Here is an 18,875-nt window from a genome sequence, read left to right as displayed (position 1 = left end):
GGCCAGGCAGGCCAGCATTAGACTGGCACCCCCAGGAAGCCTGTGTTCAGAGAACAGTGAAACTAGAGACTCTAGTGAACAAGAAGGAAGGAAGCTCATTTATTTATTTATTTATTTTTTTAGTAGTCTGTGGAGTCCAATAATAAGTCCCAGGGGTGAAGGTCAGCCCAGGATAAGGCAAGCCGGGGAGGAGGCCCAGCCTGTCCATAGCAGCCCTGGGGCTCAGAACAACAGCTGGTGAGCCTGGCTTGGTGTGGCTGGCTACTGGGCAGCAGACTAGGCCAACTGGAGAATGTGAAAGAGTGGATCCATGCCTGCCTCAGCCACCCCTGAGTTTACACACGGGCCCCACAGCCCTACTGGGCCAACCCTCTATGAGTCAGGATCACATCCCTGCCCGGAGAGAGGCAACGGCTTGCCTTCATGGCCAGTGAACTAGAGGAGGTAGCCGGCACTGCAGTGTGAGAAACCATGGTGAGGTAGGTTGGGCAGGCTTTCTCCCCCCTTGAAGTGAGCCTTTTGGAAGGATGAGATACCAGAATTGATCTCCAGCAGGCAAGAGAGGGGTCAGTGGCACGTGGGCTGGTCCATCACTCAGAAATGCGCTCTTAAAGATATAGTGGCAACGACATGAGGCAGCAACAGGTGGTGTGTCCGTGCTCACCCAGACGAGAACCAGTATCCACCTAGCCACCCACCTTGGGTGTGTTTCTGCCTGAGCTTCCTGAATAACCCCTGCTAGACTGCCCTCCAGTGTGAGGCTCCTGGAAGGGCCCCATCCCCCAGTCACCCTCACTTAAGGATATAGTAGTTTGTGGGCACAAAGGGCATCTTGCTGACCACGGCCGGCTGCTGCTTCCGCCGCACCTCTACCAGCAGTGGGGTGCCTGGCCGACTGTATTCATAGGGTACATAACCCATCGCCACATTCTTTTTCAGGCAGGGTGAGGGGCAGCCACTGGTCACAGCACCTGTCCGGGCGGAGACCGTGTATCAATACCCCCCTGCCAGCCCAGGGCCCCCACCCTCCTAGGGGAGGGACAAGGCTCCAGCTTCCCTGGTCCACCTACCGATCACAGTACCCTCTGGACTCAGGATGGGACTCTGTGCCCGCACGGGAGCCCCATCACACATTAACCCCACACGCCTCCTCTGTGCCTTGCTCTTCAGCTGGGGAACAATGACTGAGGCTCCTGGGAAGTCCATAGCAGCTCGGCGGCGCTTCCCTGGAACATAACACAACAGATTTAAGCCATTGTCCATCAGACCTCTGACCACAGAAGGTCCCAGCAACAAGGACCCCAAGTAACATCCCTCCAGGGCTTCCCAGGTGGCACAGTGGTAAAGAATCCACCTGCCAGTGCAGGAGACACAGGAGACGCGGGTTTGATCCCAGGGTCAGGAAGATGCCCTGGAATAAGAAATGGCAACCCACTCCAGTATTCTTGCCTGGAAAATTCCATGGACAGAGAAGCCTGGCGTGCTACAGTCCTTAGGGTCACAAAGAGTTGGACACAACTGAGCATGCCCACGTGTACAACATCCATCCAGCATCAAGGCTCCTTTATTCAGGGCCCCCTGGACCTGATTCCTTCCCCTGCAGTGCAGTTAGTCACCCACCTCCTCCTCCCTGGTCTTGAAGGCTGTGCTGCCCACCTCACCTCTGTTGAGAGTCCTCAGCATCTACTGGGCAAAGCCACTGTGGCACCTTCAGAGAATGAAGGCTCAGGGAGGCTGTGTCCCTTGCTCTATGCTACACAGCCTTGGAAGCAGTCCTGGGCTGGCTGGTCTCAGTAAGGGTCCCTCCAGCCTTTAGGATCCCCTCCCTGAGTGCTAGCCCAGCTCACCAAGTGTCCAGCTCAGGCTGCCTTCCACCGGTGTGGTGCGCTCGTCAATGTCGTTCCCATACAAGCAGAGGCCTGCCTCCAGGCGCAGGCTGTCCCGGGCTGCCAGTCCTGCCAGCTTCACCTCGGGGTTTCTCAACAGAGCTGCTGCCAGGTGGACAGCCTCCGCTGCCGGCACCGAGATCTGCAAGGGACACCAGACAGAGCAGGTGGGCAGCTGGCCCCAGAATCCAGTGCCCGGCACCGCCCCACGCCCACTTCTTGACAAACCTCCACACCGTCCTCTCCTGTGTAGCCGCAGCGGGTCACGCGGCAGCCAGACACACCAAACACCTCCATCACAGCGCTGGTCATGAAGGGCAGTTTCCGCAAATCGTCAGCCACACCAGCCTGTAGCACCTGGGCCGCAGTGGGACCTGGGTCCAGGGAGCCAGTAACCAAGTGTCCGGGTCCTAGTGCCCCAGGGAGCTGGATCCCAGCCCTCAGGGACAAGAACAAGCCCTGAGCAAGCCCCACCCTGTAGATGGAAGGAGATGCGCCTGCCCACAGAGCCTCATGGCAGGTATAAGGAGGGCAGGATACCAAACACAGAATTAGGTTGCAACACCCTTACCTGCCCCCAGCACGGCCTTCATGCAAAGCAGTAGAGGAAACCTGGAAGGTGAAAGTCAGCTGCAAGCCCAGCCTGGCCCACTTACCTTGCAGGGCTAGCAGAGCATTATCCATCACCTCCAGGGCCACATCACTGCCCTTGTTCTGAAGCTCCCTAACCTTGTCCTGAAAGGAAAGAAATATCCCATTAGCTCTGGGACCCCTTTCCCTGAGCACCTGCTGTGGGCCAGGTGCCACAGAGCTCAGCACAGTGGGCTTTCATCTTCCAAGGTCATGTGACTACTAAATGCTAGGGATGACTCTAGCCCCGGTTTGCAAGCTCTAACACCAGCTTCCAGCCCTCCACCTTCACCAGAGGATGCTCACTTAGGGGCCAGGATCTGCTTCACCTCCCTACTTGCCCCCCACTTCTTCAACACTGGAGGGCCCACTCTGGCCTGCTTTCTTTCATACAGTCACTTTGAACCCCTTATCCATTCCAGGTCTGTCCTGGACAAGGATGAAACTCTGAATAAGGAGGACAGGGCACCTAGAATACCACAAGAGGAGCTTACCTGCATGAGGGTCAGGTCCTTCTCCCTGCAGCCAGCATTGGACACCACATACAGGTGTCCCTCGGAGGCGTTGGTCACAATCAAGTCATCTAAGATGCCTCCAGCCTCATTGGTAAACAGCGACAGTGTTCCCTGACATCAAAGCGGAGCATCTTTGCCTCCAGCTCCAAGAGGCCAAGGTCAAGTGTGAGGCAAACCACCCCTGGCCCCACCCCACCACCACAGACTCATAAAACCTCCTGTGCAGGGCTGAGGGATGGAGGTGCAAGGAGCAAGCTGGGTCAGCCCAGGCCCCGTAGGGACTCCATTCCCCAGGAATACAGGTCCTGAGAAACTATGTCTGCTCCAGCTCTGTGCCCCAGCCCTGAAGCCAGGACTCAGATGGGTTTGCTGGCTCATATCTAAGGACGCTCACTGAGCAGAAATAAGAGAGAGACCCCACCTGGTTTGGCTTCAGCTCTGCAATATCTCCAACCACTAGACTCTCCATCAGCTTCACCCGGTCACAGCCAAATATCTTGGTCTGGGAAAGAGAGCAAAAAGCTTCAGGTCACTGCAGTAGCTACAGTCTGGAAAGCAATGGACAAGGAAGCATCTTCCCTCCCCCCACAGCCTGGTCCAACTCAGCCAAAGTGCCTGACTAGTCTTTTTGTTCTGCTAGTGGCAGAAGATCCCCCTTTAACTCCCCGACATCCGCCAATTCAAGAGATGCGCTGAGAGAAGTTAGGGAACTTGAAAGGGCCTGGTACCCTCCTAAAATACCCCCTCTTCCAAACCAACACCAAGAACGGTGGATGACAATGAGTGGTAGCCCCAGAAACCCTCGGGACGTTGAGGTACCCCTAAGTGGGAGCAGGCTGGAGAGATGAGATGGGGACATGAGCAGGAGACCCTCTAAATTGGTCTGCCCATAGTGCGAGAAACCCGGGTTCAATCCCTGGGTTGGGAAGATCCCCTGGAGAAGGAAATGGCAATCCACTCCAGTATATTGCCTGGAAAATCCCATGGACAGAGGAGCCTGGAAGGCTACAGTTCATGGGGTCGCAAAGAGTCGGACACGTCTGAGCGACTTCACTTTACTTTTATAGTCCATTATTACACCCTTGAGACCTCCAACTCTTCGGAGAGGGCTGCCCTGGGCATCCAGCTGCCAGCAATGAAGGCCAAGGGTTGCACTGCTGTGGATGGCAAGGACCCTAGGCTTGGCAGTCGGTGCCCTCCCCCAGCTCACCTGTAGCATGTGGGACACGTCAAAGAGCGAGCAGCACTGCCGTGTATGCAGGTGTGAATTCACGTGGCTATCCTGGTACTGCACGGGCAGGCTCCAGCCCGCGAACGCTACCATCTTCCCGCCGTGGGCCAGGTGGAAGTCATAGAGCGGTGTCCTGTGGAGCACGTCCTGCGGGCGGCCAGGCTCAGTGCCACCAAGGCCCCAGACCCCAGCCCCCTCCCCTCCCCCACCCTCCAAGATTGGCAACACAGCCCAGCAGCCTCCGGCCCACCTGCGCACAACTGAGCGAACGACATGGGGCCGAGGGCCAAACTTGCAGACGCGAGCCCAGACGGGACACCACGCTCCCAGCCTGCTGCATGTTTGCCCACAACTGGTACAGCCGACGCACAGAGGCCACCACTCTGCCAGGCACGCTGGGAGATGTAGTCCGGGCCCTGCTTAAATAGGTCTCTCCCCCCCCGCCCTGGGGGAATTACAAGAGACAGTGGGCAGCCCCAAGAGCAGGCGGGGATTTAGCCAGCACTGTGCAGCAGGCACAATGCCTTGACTCCTCTTGCATGGAAATAGCCCCGGGCGCTTCTTCCATCTGACCAGGGCAGATAGGGAACCAGTGAAAACACTCAGAAATAGAGCTGGGGGCTAGACCTCCCCAGGCTAACTGCCCTGCCTCCAAAGGGCCAAAGTTCTGCAAAGGGCTGAAAGGCCTGAATTACCAGTTTGGGAAAACAGGCCTGTAAGGTCACCTGGGGGGAGGGGAAGGGGTGGAGAGGGCACAGGAGGGTGGAGCCAGCCTGGTAGGCAGAATACCACTGTAAGCTGGCCTCCTGGGAGGGTCTCCTGCCCTCTCCCTGGGCGAACATAGATAGCCACCACAGGGATGCATTCCACAGGTATTTATTGATCTTGCTGCACACTAGGCCCTGTGCTGGGGACACAGCTGTGCAGGAGGTCTGCCATCCCAGGGACCTCCCGGCTCCCACCCACACACACTGAGGGCTGCTACTCCCTGAGCACAAGACTGTGATCATTACCCTCTCAGCAAAAGCTGAATGGGGCTAAGTCAATGACCCTGCAGGCAGATTCCACCTGCAAGAACTCTGATGGTGGAGAGCAGAAGGTGACCACAAAAGGTGGCTGACCTTCCCCCAGAAAGCTGTTGAGCCCCAACACACATTGCCGAACTGCTTCCCGGAAGCCACCAGAAGAAAGCCACGTAAAACCAGAGAAGCAGGATTTTCTCATAAGAAAAACAGCCTGTCTTATTCAGCTGCTGGTCTGGGGTTGCAGGAAATCTCAGCTTCTCAAAAAACACCATTGTGACCCCTCACCCGGACCCACCACCCCACCAAGGTTGATCCCTCATCATTCTGAGCATGGCTTGTAGAAGGGGGTGAATGGAGGAGGGGCAAGGATGTGATTTGGGCTCCGTCAGATGGCAGACAAGTCCCAGGACTCATTTTCAGGCCCCAGCCTTGCTGGAGGCACCGCCCAGACCCAACAGGTGGACAGACCCATTTGAACACACATCCAGGAGCCAGCTCAGAGACCAAGGGACTCAGGCTGCCCCATTTCCCAGCCCTGTGTGGCTCCTAAGGCAAGCAGCAGAAGGGTTTAGACAGGAATTTTTTCTTTTTGTGGGCATAACACAAAGGGAGAGAGACCATTAGGAGGCGCAAAAGGAAGAAACGGGGTTCTTGTTTCTCCCTCAAGCTTCCAAGCGATTAATATAGACAACTTCCAAGGTTCCGGGAGGTGACCCTAGCCCACTGCACTCTGGGGTGCGAGAGCAGGCAGAAGACAGGAAGAATGTGCAGCTTGGCAGGGGAACAGAGGGCACAGAGGGATTCTTAGTAACAGAACTGGAGTGTTTTCAGGGAGAAGAAGGAGTTTCAGGTTGCAGTCAGCTGAGGACAGAGTGCATCCCCTCTAGGAGCTCTTCCTAAGCAACACAGTGAGCCCCCAGGAATCTTGACTCTGTGAACGTGGTCCTGACAGAAGGTGCATGCAGGCAACACTTGGAATGCATGGGGACAGCACTGCAGCCTCTGATGGGGGTCCAAACTGGGCCTAGGTGGGCATGGACGGCCAACGTCTCGATGAGCCACGGCTCAAGTGTAGGAGAGCAAGTTCAGGTCATAACAGCCATCCACCTGCAACACAAAAGCCCATCAGACCTGACCCGCTCAGGCCAAAGGGAGCCACGCAGAGGGAAGCGATCACTCACGTCAAAGCGGCCGATCCTTGTGGAGGTGTGGCTGGCCCGGATCATCTCTGTCAGCGCCCACATCTGCTGGACCTCGGACGATACCCTGCTGGGGTCTGGGAGACCCTGCTCCAGAAGGAGGGGTCAGTGGCCATGGGTCTCTCCCCAGCAGTGCCCTCAGAACTCCAGAGAGGCCAAGTGGGGCTGTGGGGCCCTCCAGCTGACATTCCCAGATGACTTGTGAAACATGACGATGGGGCCTGATGTGCAGTAGGTAGCCCAGCCCCACACAGAGATGCCTCAGATCCCAGAAGGGAGGTCCCACAGGGTGAACCAAGGGCCCTGGGTCTACCCCCAGATTCTTGCAGAAAGGTGTCCCCTTGGGCTTGTGCTGGACACCAGAGCTGCTCACATATGGTTCTCACCCAGGGCGAGGGCTTACCTCAAGAAGGGGAGTGGGTTGTTCACAAGGCATTGGATGGGACAGCCACTTGGGGAAGGTCATGGAAGGGCTCTGCAAAGCAAAGGGTACTGCCCTGAGTAGGGCACAGTACGAGAGCCCTGGAACCAGAACCCAAGGTCCTGACGACAGAGAGAAGGGCCCCTGAGCCCCAGACACTGAGAAAATCCTTTTCAGGACCCAAGGGCACATAAACTGCCTAAGTTCTTCTGCTGCAAAAGGAAGCCCCATGAAAACAAGGGCCAGAAGCAGATTCTGGTCCATGAAAGTTCCAGATATGAAAGAGGCAGTGAGTGAGCGAGTGACGTCGCGATCCCACGGACTGTAGCCTACCAGGCTTCTCCGTCCATGGGATTCTCCAGGCAAGAATACTGGAGTGGATTACCATTTCCTTCTCCAGGGGATCTTCCCGACCCAGGGATTGAACCCGGGTCTCCAGCATTGGAGGCAGATGCTTTAACCTCTGAGCCACCAGGGAACCCAAGTAGCCCCCAAAGTCAGGAAATATGAGGGCATGCCCTCACCTCTCATCATGAGCTTCCAGAATTCCCACCTGGCTAATTTCCCTGTGAGTCTCCCCATCCGTACCCATCCACTGCCACCCACACCCCCAGGCCTTCTAGCCATAGCTGGAGAAAGGGCCAGCCAACAGCTCTGGGCTGGTCACTCACCTTTGGTCCCTGCTGGAAGATCTGAAGCTCCTCCACTGTGAAAGACAACCACAGTGGTGATGGCTGTCGCAGAATCAGGCGCAGTTCCAGTACTTGGGCCATGTCACACAGCATCTGACACATAAACACACAGACACACACACAAGGACCCAGAGAGGCCCGGCTCACTGCCCAGGAGCCAACCAGGATTGAGCCGAGGGGCCTTCTCCCCAGGCCTTGGAGAAGGAAAAGTATCCTCCAAGGCACTTACCAAAGAACCACAACCCAGACCAGCCTTGCCCACCCCTCTTTGCACCCTGGCCCAGACCCCAGGCCCCTTGGGAGCCCTCATCTGGGCTGCCCTGGCCATGCTGAGTCCCAGCTGACCTGGTGCTTGAACAGCGATACGTACTCCTGGGCTCCCTCCTCACTATGCGGATCGGGCATCAGGCAGAAGTCCCGCAGGCAGGTCACCCACTTGGCTGGAGTGTGTGTTGAGGTGTGCTGGCGAACACGGATGGTCAAAAAGGCTGTGTAGTAATTCTTAAACATGATCTCCTGCAACTAGGGCACATACAACCCACCAAAACAAATCAGACCAAGGTCCAGGGCAGGAGGGGTTTCAAAAGCACCACCTCTTCCTCCACTGAGGAATGGACTCTTCTGCCAATCTAACAATTTCAATAAGAACCCATGGGGCTTTGCTTTCCTAGAAGAACTCACAGTCTAAATAAGCACATCATGCAAACAAACCATGATCTCAGGTCTCGCCGTATGTCCTTCATGCTGCCACAGGTCAGAGCCCTACCTAACTCCAGAGGACTCAGAAAATGTACAGATGAGTTCCTCAAGCGGACGGTCAAAGGGTAGAAAATGTAAAAGTAGCATACAAAGGAGCACCAAGAAGCGAACCTGGCACACGCCTGTGACAGAGAGTGGTTCAGCCTAGTTACAATAGTTCTCATCACTGGATAGTCATCAGAATTAATCAAGGAGGGGATTCCCTGGTGGTCCAGTGGTTAGAACTCGGCACTTTCACTGCCAGGGCTGGGATTCAATCCCTGGTTAGGGAACTAGGATTTCACATGCCACGAGATGCAGCCAAAAAAAAAAAAAAAAAATACTGAAGGAAAAATTTTTTAAAGTATAGGTGTACAGGCTCCACCCCAGACCTACTGAATCAGGATTACTAGGGTTGGGCACTTTAATGAAGTCTCCCAGCCTAGGGAATAGCTTGAGTAAGAACCATACACTACAGGACAAAGTGGGTGGGGCCGAGAGGCAAGGAGGGCAAAGACACAAAGTGGCTCTGAACTTCAAGCCATTAGAAGGTGGACTTTGTCCCGTGTTGAGGGCCTGCGGTGTCCAGTTACTCATGGTAACTGGAGTCTGGAAACTGCAGCCACTGGGAAGATCCTGATGAGGTTTGAGTTGAACAGCAGGGTCTGTTGGAATGTGTAGGCAGCAGGTATGGGGGTAATTCATTGTCAAATGATACCTAGCCAGTGGCCAGGGACAAAATCGCCTCGCACCTCTGTTTGGTTCAAAACTGTTATTTCGAGCACCTAGCCTACTATTCTGGCACTTCCGTGTTAACACCGTTCTGGACATGGGGGAGAGATGTTGAAGTGAACAGAAGAGGAAACTGCACTCTAATATGTGTTAACAAAAGGAATAAAGAAATGGTTAACTGACTATTACGGGCGAGGTACCGCAGAGGCTTTCAGCAAACGATTCACTGCCTGGGACACGCCCGAGTTCCCAGATAAGCCCCGCCCAGGAGCCCGGGTCGCGCCCACAGGGCTTGCTCACCTCGAAGGGCGCGACGCTGGGGAAGGTGACATCAATGACCAGCACACCAGGCCGGCCTTGGGAGGTCCGCACGTCGCCCACCTGCAGGGCCACGGTACCTTTCACATGGCAGGGGACAGACACGCGGGACATGGTGACAGCGGCCGCGACAACTCACAACCGCCGCTCCTGGCCTCTGCCCAGTGGTTCTTCCCGGCGTCCTCAGCAGGGCCTCAGGAACTACAACTCCCGAGAGGACTCGCGCTAGGCCAGCCCGGCCAGTCACCGATGCTGGGGGCGGCCGGAATTCGGAAGTGCTTGCGGAAGTGCTCCTGCAGCCAATAACTGAGCGAGCGAGCCGTAGAGGTCCGTCGCAGACCACGCCCAGGAACGGCCTAGCCGTCGATACAATCGTGCTGAACTCTCTAGGCGCCCGAAGTCTTACTCCGTTTTTGCCTCTGTGACGGGCGGACTTAATTTAGCGCGTTAAGTTACAAGCATGAGTGAGCATGTCTGGAAGACATTGATTGCAGTAGATATTAAGCCCTCCCACCCTTTTTTTTAAAGGGCAAAGGATTTGAAGAGATAATTCACAAAAGAAGATAAATAGCCAATATGCCCCTGAAAAGATGCCTAACATGAGTATTCATCAGGGAGATACAAATTCGAACTTCCCTTCACCCACTGCTACTGCTGCTGCTAAGTCGCTTCAGTCATGTCCGACTCTCTGCGACCCCATAGACAGCAGCCCACCAGGCTCCTCTGTCTCTGGGATTCTCCAGGCAAGAATACTGGAGTCGGTTGCCATTTCCCTCTCCAATCCTGCACCCACTAGACAGGCTACAATTAAAAACTGAGAATGTGGAACCCTTATCCGCTGATAATTTCCTGCCACTTTGAAAGCAGTTTGGCCATTTTTTATGGACTAAATTTATACCTAAAATATGATTCAGCCGTTGCACTCTTTAAGTATTTACCCAAGAGAAATGAATTAAGCGTCCATTCAAGGGCTTTATTCATAATAGCCAAAGTTTGGAAATAATCCAGATGTCCAACACATGAGCAAATGAACAGATTAGGTAATTGTGGTATAGCCATACAATGAAATACTACTCAACAATAAAAAGAAATAAACATATCCACTTGTCTATCAACAGATGAATGGGTAAACAGTGTAATTACACAAAATGGAATTATTCAACCTTGAAATGAAGTTCTGGCACAGGCTTCAACATGGATAAAATATTTAAAACATTTAAAATATTACACTAAGTAAATAAGCCAAATATAGAAGAGCAAATATTGTATAATTCCACTGAGGTACCTAGAAGAGGCAAACTCAGAGAGACAGAAAGTTGAATAGAGGTTGCAGGGCCTGGGGAGGGAGAAATACAGAGTTGTTGCTTAACAAGTACCGGGGTTTAGTTCAAGATGGATGAAAAAAAAAATCTAAAAATAGTGGTGAGAAGTACACAGCACTATGCATGTACATAAGGCCAATGAAGTATGTATACAGTTAAATGAATAAATGGTAAATTTTATGTCATGTATGTTTTACCACAACAAAAAACAAATGAACAACTGATATACACAGTACCACTACTAGATTTCAAATGTACTATATTCAGCAAGTCAGACTCAAGTGAGTTCATATGGTATGGTCCCGCTTACGTGAAATACTAGAAAAGTGACAATTAATCTAGAATAATATAAATCAGAACAGTTTTCCCTGGGGCCAAGGGTGAAGGGAGGAGATTGACTATGAAGAAGTACAGGTGAATATTTGGGGAGGATGAGAAGGTTCTAGGACTCGATTGGCTGTGGTTGTATTTCTTTAGACTTTTGTCAAAATTCATTAAACAATCCTTAAGATATGTGCATTAAAAAAAATTTTTTTTAATTTTTTGTCTTCCCCACGGGGCATGTGGGATCTTAGTTCCCTGACCAGGGATCAAACCTGGCACCCCTGCATTGGAAGCATGGAACCTTAACCACTGCACTGCCAGGGAAGTCTCAATGTATGTACGTTTTATTATATATAAATTATACTGCATTTGGGACTTCCCTGGCTTCCAGTGCTTAGGGCGTGAGTTCAATCCCTTGTCAGGAAACTAGGATCCCACAGGCCACACAGCAGGGCCACAATAAATAAATATTGATTTGTAAAAAAAAAAGTATGCCTCAATAAAGAAATAAAAAATAAAGATAATAAGAAAAAAGGAGTGGGAGGGAGGTTCAAGAGGGTGGGGACATGTGTATGCCTATGGCTGACTCATGTTGATGTATGACAGAAACCAATACAAGATTGTAAAGCAATTATCCTTCAATTAAAAATAAACAAATTTAAAAACAAAAATAAGTTATACCTCAAGGAACATAATTCAACAAGAAAAAAATTCACCATCTTATTTATCATCACCACCATCCTTCCAGAAACCTGTGGAAACAATGACCCAGAAATTGTCAGTTAAGCCTGCTTTATGGAGCCCATAACAAAGCTGAGGCCAGACACAGTTCAGTGATTTCCGAAGCCAAGAAAGCAGTATGGAGTAGAGCGGGAACCAGAGCCCCTTTTGCATTCCTTCTTTATAAGTCAGAACCCTCCAGGCAAACCCTCCACCTTCGGTGACCCGGGCCTTCTCTGTGTGAGGTCTCCAAGAGACACAAGCCCAGTGTAGCCCATAGAATTCTTATAGCGGGGCATCAAAACCACAATTCCAGGCCAGTCCAAGGAGCAGTCTGAAGGAGCTGAGCCTTCCCAGCCGAGACCTAGAGGCCTCCAGTGACAGAAGACCCTCCCTCCTTCATTATAATTTGGAACCTTGGGCTTTCCAGACTGCTCCCTGCTATCTCCATTTTGACTCAGACATGGGGTCGCTAGGAGTCAGACGCGACTGAGCGACTTCAATTTCACTTTTCACTTTCATGCACTGGAGAAGGAAATGGCAACCCACTCCAGTGTTCTTGCCTGGAGAATCCCAGGGTCAGGGGAGCCTGGTGGGCTGCCGTCTCTGGGGCCGCACGGAGTTGGACATGACTGAAGCGATTTAGCAGCAGCAGCAGCAATGACTCCTTGCTTGGGTCCTTCCAGGTTCCTGAGGGTTTCTCCTTTAGGGAGCAGCATTCCCTGCCCCATATTGGAGCAGTGGCTTCCCTACATTCCAGAGGACTGTAGGCCTCCTGAGAATCAGGAGGACACAGGCAGGTTGTGGTCTTCAGGACTCAGCTCTGACAGCAGACACATGAGGGCCCTCATCACAGATGAGTCTCAGGTCATATCTTTCTGGTAGACAGCTGCCTCTGCTCCATATATGTATGGAGAGAGAGAGCTCAACTGAAAGATTAAGTTTATGAACTTACAAACTGTTGGTTGCTGTGAGTACAGAGGCTGAGAACTCCCATGATCTGCAGCTTGCAGATCTGAATCCCAGGAGAGCCAGTGTATAGTCCTTCTTTAGAAAATAATTTATTGTTATTTATTTGCTTCTGCCAGGTCTCAGTTGTGGCAGGCAGGGCCTTTGATCTTCTTGTGGCGTGTGGACTCTTCATTTTATTTTTTTTCCAGTTAGCACAGCATGTGGGATCCAGATCTCTGATTAGGAATTGAATCCCAGGCTTTGGCAGCGCCACTGATTCTCAGTCACTGGATCATCAGGAATTCCCACCAATGTGTAGTTCTAGTTCAAGTCTGAAGGCATAAGAACCAGGAGAGCTGATGGTATAAATTCCAGTCCAATCGCTGGCAGGCTTGGAGACCCTAAAAGAGCTGATGTTTTGGTCCTAGCCCAAAGGCTGGGGAAAAAAAACACACCAATGTTTGAGTTCAAGCAATCAGATGTGAGGGGTTTCCTTTTATACTCAGCCTTTTTGTTCTATTCAGAAATTCAATTCATTGGATGAGGCCTGCCCATATTAGGGAGGGTAATCTGCTTTACTCAATCTATTCAAATATTAATCTCAAAAACTAAAAAAAAAGGGAGAGAGAAAAGAAATAAACCAATGTTAATCTGACACAGAAACATCCTCAGACACACACCCACACACCCAATAATGCTTGGCTAAATATCTAGATACTCTCTGGTCATTTCAAATTGATGTATAAGATTAATCATCACACAGTATGGTTTTTTGTTTTCGGTATGTTTTTAAATTTCCACATATATAACATTTTTTTTTTCAGTTTTCCTTATCTTACTGATATCTAGTTTCATTCCATTATGACCAGAAAGGAAGAAATACTTCAAGTGATTTCAATCTTTTTAAATTTATCGAGACTTGTTTGTGGCCTAACACATGACTTACTCTGGAGAGTGTTCCACGACCACTTGAGAAGAATGTATATCCTGGTATTGCTGGATAAAATGTTCTGAACATCTGTTAGGTCTCGTTGGTTTACAGTATTGCTCAAGTCCTCCATTTCCTTATTGATCGTGTCTGGTTCTATCCATCATTGATAGTGGAATACTGAACTATTATTGGAGCACTGTGTATTTTTCCTTTCAATTCTGTCGATTGTTGCTTCATATATTAATATTTTGGGGCTCTGTTGTAAGATGTGTGTACATTCATAACTGATATCTTCTTGCTCTATTGTACCTTTTATTAATATTTTCCTTCTTTGTCTCTTGTAACCTGTTTTGACTTAGGTCTAATTTGCCTTACGATCATATAGCCACGCAGCTCTCTTTTGGTTACTATTCAAATGGAATATATTTTTCCACCCCTTAGTTTCAACTTCTTTGTGCTGTTATACCTAAAGTGAGTCTCGGGACTTCCCTGGTGGTCCAGCGGCTAAGCACTCTCAGGGCAAGAGGGTCCCGGTTTGATCCCTGATGAGGGAACTAGATCCCACATGCCACAAGGGAGACCCACATGCCTCAACTATAATAAAAAAAGATCTGGTACGCTGCAAAGAAGATCGAAGACCCCACATGCTGCAACTAAGACCAAGTGCAGCCAAATAAATAAATATTTAAAAATAAATAAATAAAGTGAGTCTCTTATAGATACATATAGATAGACCATTAAAAAAAAAATTTCAATCTGGGGAATTCCCTGGCAGTCCAGTGGTTAAGACTGGACTCACACGCTTTGGGCTTCCCAGGTAGCTCAGTGGTAAAGACTCCGCCTGCCAATGCAGGAGATGCAGGAGACATAGGTTTGATCCCTGGGTCAGGAAGATCCCCTGGAGAAGGAAATGGCAACCCACTTCAGTATTCTTGCCTGGAGAATCCCATGGACAGAGGAACCTGGTGGGCTACAGTCCATGGGGTTGCAAAGAGTCAGACAGGACAGAGCAACTGGGCATGCAATTGTTTTCACTGCCAAGGGCTTGGGTTCAATCCCTGGCCAGGGAACTAAGATTCCACAAACTGTGCAGCATGGCCAATACATAAATAATAAAAATACTACATATGTCATCTGAATGACCAAAATATATATTTCTCATATATATTTGATCTTTACCCACAGTTTCTGGTTCACAACCTTTCAAAACTCTTGGAATTTCCTGGGAGATAAGAGCAATGGGATAATACTTGGCTTCTTGTCCTCAAATCCTGAAAACCCTTTAGGGAAAGTGACTTTTGGATCCCACCCAAGGGTGGGGGCTGATTGCAGGAGATCTTTTAGTCTCACTCCCCAGACCTCAAGGGAGGGGAGAATGGCTGGAGGTTAAGTCAGTCACCAGGAGCCAATGATTTAATCAATCATGTAACTGAAGCTTCCATAAAAACCCCAAAAGGACAGGGTTCAGAGACCTCTGGACTGGTGTGCAGAGAGTGGTGCCTGGAGAGGGAATGGAAGCTCCACACCCCTTGCCATGCCTGGCTCTCTGTATCTCTTCTTCTGGCTACTGATGGGTATCTTTTAATAATCCTCTTAAAACAAACTAGTAATCTAGTAACTAAGATGTTTCACTGAGTTCTGTGAATTGTTGGAAATTGAGAAGCAGGTCTTTGGAAGTTCTGATGTATAGCCAGGGGGTCAGAAGTACAGGTGACAAGATTTGAGATTGGCAGCCTAAGTTGGAGAGGGTTATTGTAAACTCAACATGTAGCCAGTTGGTTAGAAGCACAGGTAACAACCTGGGCTTGTGACCTCTATCTGCAGTGGAGGGCAGTCTTGTGGCACTGAGCCCTTGACCCATGGAATTTGATTATATCTCCAGATAGATAGTATCAGAATTGAGTTACACTCTCAAACACCTTGTGGGGAAACCTTATTCCCTGAAACAAGGTTCAGGGAAGCCTTATTTACTCCATTCAATGTAGGGACTTCCCTGACAGGCCAGTGTTTGAGATACTTTGCTGCCATTGAAGGAGGCCTGGGATCAGTCCATGGGTGGGGAGCCTGGATCTCACGTGCTACGCGGTGAGACCAAAAAATTGAAAAAAAAAAATTCAGTTGATCTTTTGTATTATATCACTTTAATTCTGTTCTTTCCTTTTTTTGTATCTTTTTAAACTATTTCCTTAGTGGCTTACTTGGGGTTTCCCCAGTGACAGACAGTAAAGAATCCACCTGCAATGTGGGAGACCTGGGTTGGATTCCTGGGTTGGGAAGATCCCTTGGAGGAGGGCATGGCAAGCCACTCCAGTATTCTTGCCTGGGAAGTCCCATGGTGTCCATGGGAGCCTGGAGGGCTACAGTCCATACAGTTGCAAAGAGTTGGATGCAACAGAGCAACGTGAATTTATAATAGTTGTTTTATACACTTGCCCTTTAAATCATGTAGAAAAAAGACATCACAAATCACATCAAAAGTATCTTGATCTTGTTAGGGGCCAAATCCCGGCTATGACAAGCCCAGCAGGTACACTAAGCCCAGGACCTGAATTATGTTTCCTTAACAGAACATTCCTGACCAAATTAGGAAGACTTCCCGTACACACCAACCAGAAAGAGACAGGACATGCGCTCATCCTGCCTAGCCAATCATGTAACGCCAGCTACTCCTGTAACTGAGACAAAGAACTGCCTGTATATAAGCCGCCATACTCCTTTGTTTGGGGCTCCTGTCGGATTCCACTGTGCTGGATGATACTCGGGCCCTAGCGCGCTAGAAATAAACTCCCTTCTTGCCTTTGCATTACTGTGGTGGCCTTGTTCTCTCGGTCGGTTCAGAGATACGGGCTCGGTGTATAACAATCTTGGCTTTTATATTTACCTATGAAGTTACCTTTACTAGTGTTCTTTACTTTAAATAATTGACTTCCCTGGTGGCTTAGACGGTAAAGCTTCTTGCTTACAATGTGGGAGACCTGGGTTCTATCCCTGGGTCAGGAAGATCCTCTGCAGAAAGAAATGGCACCCCACTCCAGTACTCTTGCCTGGAAAATCCCATGGACGGAGGAGCCACAGATAGTCAGACAGACTGAGTGACTTCACTTCACTTTATTTTATTTATTTATTTATTTATTTTTTTCCCTCAGTCGTGTTCAACTTTTTGCAACCCCATGGACTATAGCCTGCCAGGCTCTTCCATCCATGGGATTCTCCAGGCAAGAGTACTGGAGTGGTTGCCATTTCCTTCTCCAGTTCACTTTATTTTAAATGACAGTTTCAAGTTACATCCTGTCCTTTCAATTAAACCTGAAAGACTCCCTTTGGCATTTCTTGTAGGGCAAGTCTACTGCTATATTGTTGCTTACTTTAAATAAGTCAATAGGGACTTTCCTAATCCTCTTGTGGTTAAGACTCCACCCTTCCCCAGCAGGGGGCACAAACCGGGTTAGCACTAGAGCTAAGGTGGCGCTGCTGCTGCTAAGTCACTTCAGTCGTGTCCGACTCTGTGCAACCCCATAGATGGCAGCCCACCAGGCTCCCTCGTCCCTGGGATTCTCCAGGCAAGAACACATTGCCTTCTCCAATGCATGAAAGTGAAAAGTGAAAGGGAAGTCGCTCAGTCGTGTCTGACTCTTAGCGACCCCATGGACTGCAGCCTACCAGGCTCCTCCGTCCAGGGGATTTTCCATGCAAGAGTACTGGAGTGGGGTGCCATTGCCTTAAAGAAGCTGCCTTCCATCTCAAGAGACACAGGTTTGATCCCTGGGTCAGGAAGAGCCCATGGAAGAGGAAATGGCAACCCACTCTAGTATTTGTGCCTGGAAAAGTTCATGGACAGAGGAGCGTGGGGGGCTACAGTCCATGGGGTCACAAAGAGCTGGACACAACTGAACGACCTGAAGATCACAGGGAGCTAAGATTCCCAAGTGCCTGGCAGTGCAGCTAAAAAAAAAAGTTTAAAGTTTCCTGTTTCCTGTTTTAATTTCGAACACATAAACATCTACTTGAGAGATATAACCCACATAAAATCTCTTGAGTTGTCCTGGGTTATTTTAAGAGTGTAGGACAGAGGAGCCTGTCATGCTACAGTCCATGGGGTCACAAAGAGTTGGGCTCAACTTCACAAAAACAACAACAATGTTGACATTGCCAAGTAAATTGAAGCAGGGTGGTGGTCTCAAAGAGTCCTGGGTGTCACTTACAGCCTCTGACTCCACTCGGTGGGTGTCCGTGAGACAGGCTGCTTGTTAAAGAGGTGGCAGAACCTGAAGCTAATTTACTTTGTATGTGCAAAGTGCAATTTCCTAATCTGAACAAGTTCCATCGCTTTCAGCTGTCACTCCGGATAAGGGTTACTACAACCGTGGTGAATTAACTGAAGTTTTCGATACGTACAACATGCTGTCTCCCAAAGTGAAATGCTTGTCCAGGATCTGGCGCCCCCAGCATCACAGAGACAGGCAAAATACCCCTAAATTTACTGAGAGAAAACTCAATGTTCTCGACTGCTTGGGGCACTGGCTGGACTCCCAAGAGGACATGGAAGGATGTTGTTTGGGGATTAAACTGTTTACTAATCTTTTGAGTTTCGATGATCCACCAAATATTGGAGCTGCAGAACATGATTTGTGGGACAAAGAGGACTTCCAGAATAAAGCTGAAGACTACATTAAGCGTTAGGCCAGATGACTGGAGTAGCAGATCGCAAGGCCATGGATTGCACATTAAGAAGCTTATCTCCAGGCTTCCTGGTGGCTCACTGGTAAAGAATCCACCTGCCAATGAAGAAGACACAGTTTCCAATCCCTGGTCCGGGAAGATCCCACATGCCAAGAAGTAACTAAGCCTGTGGATCAAAACTACTGAGCCTGTGCTCTAGAGCCCAGGAGCCACAACTACTGAGCCCACACACCGCAGCTACTGGAGCCTGCTCGCCCTAGAACCCGCGCTCCGCAACGAGAGAGGCCACTGCAATGAGAAGCCTGCGGACTGCAACTAGGGAAAAGCCCGTGCAAACAGTGAAGACCCAGCACAGCTGAAATAAAGAAAGAAAGAAAATTATATATTAAAAAAAGAATTTTGTCTTCAACTGAAACCAGAAGGTTGTTCCCTCCCCAGTCGAGTAAAAACCACTCCACACCTGCCCATTGCAGACAGAGTTACACATAAATAAAGGAAGAAAATGTGTTTGAGGTTCTAAAGAGTTGTCTGCTCACCTTAACATGCTTACTTTTTGGAAA

General features: G+C 50.0%; 2 protein-coding genes and 1 pseudogene across 4 annotated transcripts; 1 reads left to right on the top strand and 2 right to left on the bottom strand.

Annotated features, from left to right (window-relative positions):
• Window positions 1–144: 144 nt before the first annotated feature.
• AMT (aminomethyltransferase) lies at window positions 145–4,637 on the bottom strand. Of its 3 annotated transcripts, XM_068981667.1 has the most exons (9): window positions 4,513–4,637; window positions 4,242–4,409; window positions 3,453–3,533; window positions 3,011–3,142; window positions 2,543–2,621; window positions 2,115–2,260; window positions 1,848–2,028; window positions 1,071–1,226; window positions 145–971 (listed from the first exon to the last, which is right to left on the bottom strand). In XM_068981667.1, the coding sequence occupies exons 1-9, from the start codon at window positions 4,600–4,602 to the stop codon at window positions 793–795; spliced, it is 1,212 nt and encodes a 403-aa protein (XP_068837768.1). In that variant the 5' UTR covers window positions 4,603–4,637; the 3' UTR covers window positions 145–792. The 3 variants fall into 3 exon arrangements, with proteins under 3 accessions (XP_068837768.1, XP_068837769.1, XP_068837770.1); XM_068981668.1 differs by lacking the exon at window positions 3,011–3,142; XM_068981669.1 differs by lacking the exon at window positions 4,242–4,409 and having other exon boundaries at window positions 4,513–4,613.
• A 1,639-nt stretch (window positions 4,638–6,276) lies between these two features.
• On the bottom strand, window positions 6,277–9,560 carry NICN1 (nicolin 1, tubulin polyglutamylase complex subunit). Its single transcript, XM_068981671.1, has 6 exons — window positions 9,370–9,560; window positions 7,945–8,121; window positions 7,579–7,692; window positions 6,890–6,961; window positions 6,469–6,573; window positions 6,277–6,394 (listed from the first exon to the last, which is right to left on the bottom strand). The coding sequence occupies exons 1-6, from the start codon at window positions 9,499–9,501 to the stop codon at window positions 6,353–6,355; spliced, it is 642 nt and encodes a 213-aa protein (XP_068837772.1). The 5' UTR covers window positions 9,502–9,560; the 3' UTR covers window positions 6,277–6,352.
• Window positions 9,561–17,772: 8,212 nt separating this feature from the next.
• On the top strand, window positions 17,773–18,324 carry LOC138087710 (NEDD8-conjugating enzyme UBE2F-like; annotated as a pseudogene).
• The last annotated feature ends 551 nt before the right edge of the window (window positions 18,325–18,875 follow it).

Source organism: Capricornis sumatraensis, chromosome 10 (assembly GCF_032405125.1).
Source record: "Capricornis sumatraensis isolate serow.1 chromosome 10, serow.2, whole genome shotgun sequence".
In the NCBI taxonomy this organism is placed as follows: Eukaryota; Metazoa; Chordata; class Mammalia; order Artiodactyla; family Bovidae; genus Capricornis; species Capricornis sumatraensis.
Note: the sequence above shows the minus strand (reverse complement) of the source record. Positions and strands in the feature narration are given on the sequence as shown.